The 12,343-nt window shown below is 44.6% G+C and overlaps 1 protein-coding gene across 4 annotated transcripts in view; it reads right to left on the minus strand.

The window, feature by feature from the left end:
* The window catches only part of prkar1b (protein kinase, cAMP-dependent, regulatory, type I, beta), a 60,554-nt gene that overhangs the window by 43,150 nt on the left and 5,061 nt on the right, over positions 1 to 12,343 (minus strand). For 2 of the 4 annotated variants that reach the window (XM_058048357.1, XM_058048354.1), the window contains 2 exons: positions 4,446 to 4,616; positions 3,372 to 3,463 (listed from right to left, as the gene is read on the minus strand). In XM_058048357.1, the coding sequence (XP_057904340.1) occupies positions 3,372 to 3,463; positions 4,446 to 4,598 (245 nt within the window). In that variant the 5' untranslated portion in view covers positions 4,599 to 4,616. Of the gene's footprint in view, positions 1 to 3,371; positions 3,464 to 4,445; positions 4,617 to 8,266; positions 10,467 to 10,487; positions 10,641 to 12,343 lie in introns of those variants that run through there. The other 2 variants (XM_058048355.1, XM_058048356.1) reach the window with 2 other exon arrangements.

The following is a 12,343-nucleotide window of genomic DNA, read 5'->3' on the forward strand; positions in this document are numbered from 1 at the left end:
ATCATCATAACAAACTCCAGGGCCACACCCATGGCAAGTTTGTATTCATAGTACTGTATGTGTTTTAGCATTGGTTTTCTTGGTACATGACAATGGCATTAGTTCACAGTAATGTCTGGAGGACTGTCCATCAGAGGTTTGACAGGAACCTCAGATGGCGGCCTTGGATGGATGCTATCCCAACAGACCAGACAGAAAATGGAGAGAAAAAGTGAGGGGGAGTAATAGAAGAAGTGAGTGGACCGTATCGTCAGCCTCCATCTGCTTATGTGCGTCAGGCCTTCGCCGTTCTGGCGCATCTTCACGAGCCAAAGTACTTCACACGTCATCGATGGCAAACCGCAGAAGGAATCAGAAAGCAAAACTTCCCGCTTCAAAGCCAACCACACGGCCGATTGTGTTCTGTTGCACAACTACGGGTTGCCGACACTACGGTTGCCATTGAGGAAATACTGCATGTAATAAACGAGACTACATATGGTGTGTACTACCACGGGTGTCGTGACGATACACAAGCTCTAGGAGAACAAGACAAGATGGGATTTTAACTTTACTTTTAATACAATAAATAATATTTTAAAAATATGCCAATATATTGCAATCTGGGCTGCACGGGGATCGAGTGGTTAGCACACAGGCCTCACAGCTAGGAGACCAGAGTTCAATTCCACCCTCGGCCATCTCTGTGGAGTTTGCATGTTCTCACCATGCATGCGTGGGTTTTCCCAAGTACTCCGGTTTCCTCCCACATTCCAAAAACATGCTAGGTTAATTGGCGACTCCAAATTGTCCATAGGTATGAATGTGAGTGTGAATGGTTGTTTGACTATATGTGCCCTGTGATTGGCAGCTGGAATAGGCTGGAATAGGCTCCAGCACCCCCCGTTACCCTCGTGATGATAAGCGATAGAAAATGAATGAATGATATGTAGTATTGTGTTTCTCCTCTCATTCTGTGTGGAAGTGGTAAGTTTTCTTCCCCGATCCATTTGAAACACTCTCTTAATTTTAGAATAAGTACAATACGGCTGAATGTGATTGGCTGGTGACCAGTCCAGGGTGTACCCCGCCTCTCGCCTGAAGACAGCTGGGATAGGCTCCAGCACCCCCCGTGACCCTTGTGAGGATAAGCAATAGAAAATGAAATAATGAATATTGCAATCTCATTTAATTTCTACTACATTACCTTCTACCATCATTGCTTCTGTGTGTACATTAGCGACCCCGACTCACTCCATTCATGCCATTGTTCTACAGAACAAACTCACCCAGGTTCTGAACTTAATGCCCCGAGTGAACCCTCTTCCTGCCTGTTTGGAGGTGGAAGAGGAGGAAAACAGAGATGCATGCACATAGCAATATAGATATTGACGCCGGTAAAATTTACATTCATTTACATTGTGTGATTTGTTTATTGATTAATTATGGTCTTGTGTGGTCTTGTGTCCACGAGACAAAAAATCTTCTGGCGCTCCTAGTGTGTGGTTCTCACAGGAGGACGGTAACGGCAATAGATCAATACATTTCTGTTTGCTTCAGCTTAAAGCCCAACCAAAGCGACCGCCAGTCAACCGGCCTCATGAGCTACAAGAACATGGCAGACTTTAAGAGCCAGTGGGACTAAGACGTCATAACCAACTTGCTACCAAGTCCTTATTGGAGGGAGTAGCGCGACAGCAAACATGACAGCCATTACACATCCCGGGATGACATACATACATACGCCGAGAGGCCTCGGCCACGGTAAATCCTGCTGGTTCGCTACGCTCCACTGCCACATTGTTTCCAATGCAACCTCCTACATAAGTGCGTGTTTTTATCTGACTGTCCCGCTCTATCACATGTTACAGTCGGTTATGGGCTGCTACAGAGGTACTGACGTGCAATCAGAGGCCAGCCTGTGCCAAAGGACAGCCATAAATTGTCAGCTGATGAAAGACTGGAAAGATTGTGTTTTGGGTTTTATCCGTGCAGGCTTTAGCCAACAGGATAGCTCCGGTGTTTTCCTCTCCGAGGGTCATAATGGATTATCCCCGCCAATGAAACATGATTCCGGCTGGCGAGCCTGCCCGCCCCGCCAGCCACCTTTTAAGATCCTTTTTTCCCAGGATACCCCCCGCTTGCCTTGGAAGAGCCAGGAGCAGACATATCTGGGATAGATGGAGTGGGTGGGTGTCAAGGAAAACTGAATAGTAGGAAACTAGATTAAAAATTTAGAATGAAGGCATTTCCCCCCCACGTATGAAGAGCTGTGTTTGTGCACCATGACGTCCAAATGGGTTCCCATCACAACGAACAACACAACACGGTACAACACAGATACATTGGAGCTTCGACGCCCACCTCCTCTGCCACATCTGTCCATGGCTAATCCCCCCCTGCCATGTGCTGTGTGACTGCCTGCCTGAGACGCTTCTTCAGCAGGCAACACTGGCACACAGTGGCCATCAGCGCAAAACACTGGAATAATGTTCTCCATCAACAATGATCCAATACTGTGCAATAGGGGCGTCACTACAAGGACCAGACCAGATTTTAGCATTCATTTTAAGAAAAGTACAATGAACAAATATGACTGGACAACCAAGTCTCAAAACAATGCAGGTGTGTTCTGAAATTGTCCAACAAACTGACAAACTGACAACAAACTAAACGGAGAGACCAAATAAACCACTGTTATCATAATAATGGATTAATATCTTAAATATGACATATTTCACTCGGATAAGTTGCAGAATTGGCATTTGTAAAACATATTTTCTCACATGCAATTCATACTGTCTGTGAAACATTTGCAGCATTTCCTGAAATTCATTCAGTTCATTCATTCATTCATTTTCTACTGCTTATCCTCACGGAGGTCGTAAGGGTGCTGGAGCCTAGCCCAGCTGTCTTCAGGGCGAGAGGTGGGGTACACCCTGGACTGGTGGCCAGCCAATCACAGGGCACATATAGACAAACAACCATTCACACTCACATTCATACCTATGGACAATTTGGAGTAGCCAATTAACCTAGCATGTTTTTGGAATGTGGGAGGAAAACGGAGAAAACCCAAGCATGCACGGGGTGAACGCAAACTCCACACAGAGATGGCCGAGGGTGGAATCGAACTTGTGTCTCCTAGCTGTGTGGCCTGCGCGCTAACCACTTGAGTTATTTTTTGTTATTTATTTGAAATAGATATATTACACTTTCATCGTGTTCTTAAAAATGACTGATGCATTATTTTAGCCCAAGGTTACCATCCCATACCGGCCCATGCCTACTTGCAACCATCCTGTTGGAGGTCCTTGTTCTAAACCCTGATTGATGGCTGAATCTGTGAGGAGTTGTGTCTCAGTACTTGTAGTGTATGACTAAAAACGTACCTCCTCTCGTTGTCATCCAGGTGAGCAAACAGAACATTCTTGGAGATGGCCTTAGCCAAGGCGGTCATGGTCTTGTAGTCCTTCGGGATCACCTGTGTGGACAAAGCAGTGGTCACACACCCTGCAGTAAACTAACACAAATGTGGAATAGGTCACTGACTTCAAAGGTAGACTTGTGGGGTAATTAAAGAGTAGAGAACTGGCCAAAACAGATATAGGAATAATCTACATGTGTGTCTGTATTTCGGGGAAAGACCATCTGTTCAAGGGGCCTGCCCTCAAATATTCATACGAGAGCTGAACTCATCCATAAAACATGCATTTTCATTTTCCGGGTGCAAGTTCACGCAGCCACATCAAAACACCCAAGCCTGTCCAAACAAAAAAAAAAAAAGCATCCGTGATTTTGTTACTGCAGGATGATGACGTTGGTGGTCGCAGCGGAGCGGATGAGCTATATGGAAGTGAAAGCAACAGATGCCGCCACATGAAGACGACCACACCGCACCAAGTGCAGCATGCACATAAAGATCAAATCCTAGTAGGAAGAGGACGCATCGGGAAACGCAGGCTGGGAAATAAGCAGAGGGATAAAAACGATGTAGGATCGACAAACTGAATGATCCTTCACAATGTCTAATAGCCGCTTTGGGGCTCGGAGTCTTATCTTTCATCATGAAGGAGGCTGATCGAACATAAACAGAATCCTGTGCAGTATACTGTCGGCTTTACAGTCTATAACAGTACCACTGTATTTGTTTGTCAAATACAAGCCTGCACGGTCGGCAGGTAAACACTTTTGGCCTGGAAGTGCATGAAGTGATTTGATGTCATTTTACCAGAGCCGTCTAAGTGATTGCGCACATATTTGTGCGCTCTTGATTGCGTCTCAGATTATAGGGGAGAGACACTACAGAAAATGGGGATGAAGTCAAGGGGGGGCGGGCTCGTTGCCATGACACATGATGCATGGCAAGCACACATGGCGGATGTGAGAAGAGCGCGGTGACTGGGTTCCTTTTCTCGAACGCTCATGGAGTTCATGTGAATGGTTTTGGATCTATGCGGGCTCACCTTGCGCACGTAGCTGACGGCGTCCTCTTCGGTGTAGACCTCGGCGCTCACCCCACCGCGACGGCGGCGGGCCTTGACGACCGGGTTGGGCGGCGGGGGAGAGACCTCATCGTCGTGCGAGTCTGACTGGCTGTTAGATTTCTGGCGTGCCATGATCTGCTTGCATTCTTCCTGTAAACACAAGAGGTTGCTCCAAGGTGAGGGAGTGACGGCGACAGACCAAACAGCCATAAAAAAAGACCAACGTGTGGTGGGAATTAAACAAGCGCTCCTTCCTAGATGCTCACATAATGAATGATTCCTCACCAGGTCAAACAATCAAATCACATGATCAATTGACAACAGACATTTGGCTTTAGAGTGATGGAAGGGGATTAAATACATCAAGTGGGAGGAGAGACACCTCTGGCTGAATGTTGTTCCGACCGCCAAATGCTCTGCAGGTACTGAATTATTGATCGCAAACTTGATTAACACATTAGCATGCAGGCGCGCTAATATGCGAGAGTGCTGGTAGACAGACGGCGCTGACGGGATGATCATTTGCTCAAACGCTGCCAGGAGAGCATCCTCTGCAGTGCGTACAAACACTCCTGCCTGGAACCAAACACGTTTGAAAAACCAAACATTTGACACCAGCAACTAGAGATGAACATATTGATAACTTGTGCTTTTTAAAATTTAGATTTAAGTGTAGTTTGTGCACAAATGGAGTTAAGAATGTAAGAACAAATTACAAGTGTACCTGATGATTTGTCCTAATGAAATATCATGACTATATCTCGCCTGAAGACATCTGGGATAGGCTCCAGCACCCCCATTACCCTCGTGAGGATAAGCGGTAGAAAATGAAAGAATAATATGTAGTATTGTGTGTCTCCTCTCATTCTGTGTGGAAGTGGTACGTTTTCTTCCTCAATCCATTTGAAACACTCTCTTAAGTTTAGGATAAGTACAATACAGCTGACTGTGATTGGCTGGCAAGCAGTCCAGGGTGTACCCTGCATCTCGCCTGAAGACAGCTGGGATAGGTTCCAGCACCCCCATGACCCTCGTGAGGATAAGCGGTAGAAAATGAAAGAATAATATGTAGTATGGTGTGTCTCCTCTCATTCTGTGTGGAAGTGGTAGTTTTCTTCCCCGATCCATTTGAAACACTCGCTTAAGTTTAGGATAAGTACAATACGGCTGACTGTGATTGGCTGGAAACCAGTCCAGGGTGTACCCTGCCTCTCGCCTGAAGACAGCTGGGATAGGCTCCAGCACCCCCATTACCCTCATGAGGATAAGCGGTAGAAAATGAAAGAATAATATGTAGTATTGTGTGTCTCCTCTCATTCTGTGTGGAAGTGGTAGTTTTCTTCCCCGATCCATTTGAAACACTCTCTTAAGTTTAGGATAAGTACAATACGGCTGACTGTGATTGGCTGGCAACTAGTCCAGGGTGTACCCTGCCTCTCGCCTGAAGACAGCTGGGATAGGCTCCAGTACCCCCGCGACCCTCGTGAGGAAAAGCGGTAGAAAATGAATGAATGAATGAATTACTACAACATAAATACTATCAGGAGTCGTGCAAAGTGCACTATATTCAGACACATGCTCCGCTACGGAGTTCAGGAGAACCAGAGTACAGAGGGGGAGGAGCCAACTGGAGTAGCCCAGCATGGTGCACTATATTCGGGCACACGCTCCAAACAGCTGGTGTGATGCCACGGAGGTCAGCAGCAAATGTTTTTTCACTTCAAATGCCACAGCGCTCACGTGCATCAGGCAACAGTTTTGGGTGCTCAAAGGGGTTTTTTTCAACGTGGTGCAATTATATACTTATATCTCATGATATTTTATTGGGACAAATCAACAGGTACAGTTCAAATCCCAATTACCTCCAGGTGTGCACAAACTGCACTTTAAAAAGTAGATATTATCGGTATCGTATCAGTCTTGAGAAGCACAAAGTTATCTGTATCGTTCGTTTGTTTGTTCGTTTTCTACCGCTTATCCTCACGAGGGTTGCGGGGGGTGCTGGAGCCTATCCCAGCTGTCTTCGAGCGAGAGGCACAATACACCCTGGACTGGTCGCCAACCAATCACAGGGCACATATAGACAAACAACCATTCACACTCACATTCATACCTACGTATGGACAATTTGGAGTCGCCAATTAACCTAGCATGTTTTTGGAATGTGGGAGGAAACCGGAGTACCCGGAGAAAACCCACGCATGCACGGGGAGAACATGCAAACTCCACACAGAGATGGCCAAGGGTGGAATCAAACTAAGGTCTCGTAGCTGTGTGGTCTGCGTGATAACCACTAGTCCTCTGTGCAGCCCTAAATATCTTATTATGTTTCCTATATTGGGTAATAGGAGTGTATAGGTGACTATAGGGGTGTTATTTCATGTCCAGAGGGCTCTAATTTGGGTCCTTTGAGATATTTGTAGCGGCTATCGTATCTACAGCCGACTGTGTTGCTTGGCTCTGTAGAACCACCCAAGATCACTCATTCTGGTAGGGGGGTCATACACTTTGGTACACGGTGGTTTGTGTGCAGGCCTCCTGGTACATAAGGGAATGTGGGAGGAAACCGGAGTACCTGGAGAAAACCCACGCATGCACGGGGAGAACATGCAAACTCCACACAGAGATGGCCGAGGGTGGAATTGAACCCTGGTCTACTAGCTGTGAAGTGTGCGTGTTATCTGTATCGGTTTGAGAAAAAGATATCTCGACTTCTAAGACAACTGTATTTACAAAAACACGGTAAAATATTATCTTTTATAGAATATTTTAATAAACATTTTCATTACCAGCGAGGAGACCAGGGTTCAGTTCAACCCTCGGCCATCTCTGTGTGGAGTTTGCATGTTCTCCCCGTGCATGCGTGGGTTTTCTCCGGGTACTCCGGTTTCCTCTCACATTCCAAAAACATGCTAGGTTAATTGGCGACTCCAAATTGTCCATAGGTATGAATGTGAGTGTGAATGGTTGTTTGTCTATAGGTGCCCTGTGATTGGCTGGCGACCAGTCCAGGGTGTACCCCGCCTCTCGCCCGAAGACAGCTGGGATAGGCTCCAGCATCCCCCGCGACCCTCGTGAGGAAAAGCGGTAGAAAATGAATGAATGAATGAATTAAGGAATTTTCATTACCTTGGTTAATTAAATGTGTGGCATAAATGAGTGATCTTGCACCTTCTACTTACCAAGTAAAAATGATTATATTTTTGGCAGTTGAACAAGTTGTTCACTCGTATCAATGCTTGATATCATGAAATTGCATTAGGAGTCGGACATTTTTTTTTTTCCTTCCAGCTTCACATTGACTTCAGACGCTCCTGCTCACACAATAGCAAATGTCAATACTTCACGAGAGAGCGAAAAGGCAAACCTCACAGATCAGCACTTCTTCTCGCTCAAAGCGGTATGCTTCGATCGTTGCTGGCATTATGATGCAGCAAGTACCCCGACACTGATTTGGGGACAGAATAATGCACAAACAAACCTGAGACCAAAAACTAGACAAATAAAATACTTTCTCATGCCTTGGCTCATTACATCCTGATGTTACAGTGATACCTGACTCGTGATCGTACAGCTCACATGTTTTTACTTGCGCAGCATCACCGCCTGGAAGGGAAGAAGAGCAAAACAAAAACATGCAAGCAGAAGAGCAGGATGCATGGTATTCGCAAATTTATATCCTCATAAAAACTTCAGACAGTGCAGTAGCATCCTCAGCTGGCAACAAGTTCCCGCGCATGGATAGACATGACAAACATTAGCATCAAGAGGCTAACTAGTGTGTTTGCAGAGGTATTTACCATGGCAGGAGGAAGGGGGGGGGGGCCTTGTTGTCAAAAGGCACCCAGCATCAAGTCGCTCACATCGCAGTGAGAGCGGGTCAAAGCGTGCAAGGGCACCGACACGCACGGGTCGCCATGTCATGCATGGCGGCACGCCACCTAGTTAGTTAGTTAAGTGTGTGTAAGCAAAGATCCGGATTAAAGAGACGGTTCAAACGCGACGCCTGCAATCCCCCCGAGGCACAGCGGCTCAGGACTACTGATGAAAACAGTGATCACAGCAAAAAAAAAAAAAAAAAAGCCTGCCCACTCTCTCTCTCTTTTTCTCTCTTTCTCCCTCGCCCTCCCAGTGTCGCTCTCTCGCAAACACACAATCAGGTGGTACAATCAGCGGGCTCGGCTCGCTTCCCCTCTGTCACTATGACAACGGGGGCTCTGTGAGCATCCCGCCCGGGTTGATGCTGAGCCTGAGCGAGAAGCAACAGTCGCTCACTCTCTCTCTCGCTCTCTCACACACACTTGTTGTGACGCCTGTTGACAGATTTTCCCATCCTCTCTCTCTCTCTCTCTCTCTCTCTCACTCACTCGCACGTCCACAGTGATTCATGTCACAGAATGAAAGTGACTCCTCTCCAAGTGGACTTCTGTTGTGACCAAATGGCAAGTATCAAACACAGGCAAGTTTGGAAGTACGACTTCCTGCTGATTGCAAGCCCCGCCTACACACTTAGGTCATCGTGCCAAGCATGAAGGAGGGACTTTGTGTGTGTGTGCCACAATAAGCCAGTATACTGTACTGGTCCAATAGTTGTGGCAGTGAAGTACATAGAATACAGTATTCTAGAGTATAGTCATATGTTTATTTCATAATTTGGCTAGTCCTGGGACTTATAGTCAGGTGTGACTTATACTGACTTACACACCCAAAACACATTTTATAGTCAATAATGCAGAAAATTATGCAAAAATAATTAGAATTGACAAACTGAAAACAACAGTTAGCATCACTTTTACTTAGTTTTATTAGGGGGAAAAAAACACAAAACCAATTATTAACAAAATAAACACATTATATAGTAGGTGTGTGCAGCTGCACATAATAACCCGCACAGAAAGCTTTCTAGATCTTCCAGACTCTGTACTTCTTTCTGCAGTGTTTCCATGGACTTCCTGCTTCTGACGCAAACGTTCTGTTTAATTTACACCCACTCCGCTGTGATTGGTCACACTTATGGATATATATGTCCAAGTTTACTGTGGGCAGGCAATCTGCAGCCCATATCAGGAAGTCGGGATCGCATTAGTATCAGTCGAACTCGGTAAACCGAGTGTGCAGAGCCATAGAAAACGTGTTTCAGGGCTCACTGCGTAAACCTCATTAGTGTATGCTTTGGGATTGTTTAACACGAAAATATGATGCATAATTAATAATGTTTAAATGTTTATTTCAACATTGTTTGTACTGATAATTACAGTGTTTTTTTTTAATCTTGGAATGAATGCGTTAGTATTTCCTATGGGACTATGGGATCTTTTTTCAAGGTAGACCAGCGTCTACTTTATGGACTGTATTTGATTTTTGTGGCTATATGAAAAAGCATAACACAAAGAAAGCAAACATGAATACACCGCCTCCTTGGTGGAGGTAAAAAATCAATGCAATTCAAATGACCTACCAACTGCCTCCAAGCTACTCGGATGTATTTATCACTGTCGCATAAATGTAGCGCTTTGGCTTTCTACTCGTCCACTCCCAGAGTCTTTATCAGTGGCTGAAAGCCAGTTAGAGAGAGAGAGAGTCGAGGACCAATGTGTCAACAACTCACAAAAGCGCGTTACAAAAATGAGTCCCCCATTATGGAGAGAGAGAGACAAAAAGAGAGAGGGAGTGAAGGCAGGTCAGAGATTAATCCAAAAGAATGAAGAGCAGGACAATAGACGCCACAAACGCAGTCAATCGCAAGCACAAAAGCTCCATCTAACGTCATGGTTATCAAACCATCATCCGCTCTAATTTCCACTCTTGTACGGATGATGAATCACATTAAAAACGGGCCTCTTTTGTTTTGTCGGATCCGCGCCGATTTGCAACCATTGAAAGTGCTGATAAACTTTCATCAAAACATCGCCAACACACAACTATGAATCCACTCGTCAGCCAAAAGAACATGCAAAAACAATCTCTTCCATGAAGCTCATTCCACATCGGAGCAAAGAAGAAATAATCAGGACCTGTTACCTTCAGCATTGAACTGATGTACAGTTCCGTCTCCGCCGAGAGCGCCAACCCAAAGACAACACAGCGCTACACAAAGCACACAGGTAATGAAGCATGGAGAGTAGTCTGCTCATCACTCTGTTCCACCCCATTACAGCACCACAATGGACACAAACTCTGCTGGAGTTTTTTTTTTTTTGGGGGGGGGTGGGGGGGTTGAGGTGACGCGGTGGGGGGGTTTATGTGCGTGTGTTTCATGGAGCACCAACCTCCTGGCGATGAAATGACATTCAGTCCCTTTGTGGGCTGCACACAGACACACGCATTGTGACCACTGGATGTTGTCATGTGACTACTTGCTGGTGTGTTTGTTTTCAGCTATGCTTCAGGAGAGAGAGAGAGTCGCGGTGCAGTAATCACTCGTTTATGTCGGCTAATCGGTTACAGACTCTACCGTGATAGGTGAACTTCGGTGAAGTAGAATTCCCGATTTATATATCGAAAAAGTTCATGGTTCTAGCTTCTAAATAGGCTTTTGAACATTATTAGAGCTCTCTAGACATGATATAACACCCCTATAGTCACCTTTACACCCTCATTACACAATACAACATACATACTAAGAGAAAATAAGACACAAATAACATGTAGGCCACTGGTGCCCAAACTGGGCCCCATACTGAAAAATCTCCAGTTCAGCTTTGTGTTATGTATTACTAGTATGAACTTTGTCTTGTTACATTTTACCATTTTTATTCTAATACATTTTTTCATTTAATATGTTTTTATTCTGATAATATTTTTAACTTTATTATCACAATTTAATAGCTTTTACCCAACCTATTTTTCCAAAAATTGCAATTTTATTCCTCGTTTTGTTTGTCATAATACAGTACTACCACTTCTTATTTTAGTCTTCAATATTTAACCTTGATGCTAATTTTTATGCCAATATGAGTAGAATACCAAATATCATCACAACGTCTTTGAATGCGTTTTCTGAATGCATTTTATTTGTATTTTACTTCCTCTAGCCATTGGTATGCTTGAAAATGCTACATTTAGGCAAAAAATATATGAAGTGTGATTAAATATGGATATTTCTTGACTAAATACTGTATAAACCGAATTCAACCACAAAACAGTGATGATTGATTTTTTAATAATGAGTGAGCGATGATGTAGATTGACATACCGCACAAATATCCCACTAACGGCAATGAAAAGGTTAATAGGTGTCACAATCTTTGTCGCATGATTGCTGTATTCTTGTTTTTTTTCTGTTATTATCTTGCAGAATGACCTGCCCCTCCCGTGCATGTAGATAGTAGATTCTATTCCACGCTATTCATCAGTCTTTGTTGTCAACCTCCCAGTATTTGAATGTGACAGTGATTGACTGCTATGGCAAACTGACCCTTTGCTTAAATATTTGGGTCTTTTTCTTCTGCTTCTGGATTTTTCCCTGCTGCCTCTGCAATGTTTGTGTCTCACACAGACCGTAGATTAGCCAAGGAGGGATGTAACGGACAGCTGATGGAAGACAAAAAGGGGACCACCAGTGAGACGGGGGTCAGATATTTTTACCTGCAGAGGCCCAGGGGTGGGATACGGGGAGGAATGAGGGGGTGAGGCCCGGGTCACTGACATGATCATTTAAAAGCCTCCTATTATGCAGAATGGACTTTTGAAAGATGTTATAATAGCACAAAGTGTCCCAAGAGCACCAACACAGGCTTCACTACACATCTTAAAATAAAGATGGAAGCTCTTCCAACTATCTGTCAGTAAGCTACAGAGGTAGAAACTGAGTTTATTGTGGTTCCTTGCTATTTAGTCATTGGTGATGGCCTATTATTAGTAAAAAGTATGCATAT

Source organism: Doryrhamphus excisus, chromosome 15 (assembly GCF_030265055.1).
Source record: "Doryrhamphus excisus isolate RoL2022-K1 chromosome 15, RoL_Dexc_1.0, whole genome shotgun sequence".
Taxonomy (NCBI): Eukaryota; Metazoa; Chordata; class Actinopteri; order Syngnathiformes; family Syngnathidae; genus Doryrhamphus; species Doryrhamphus excisus.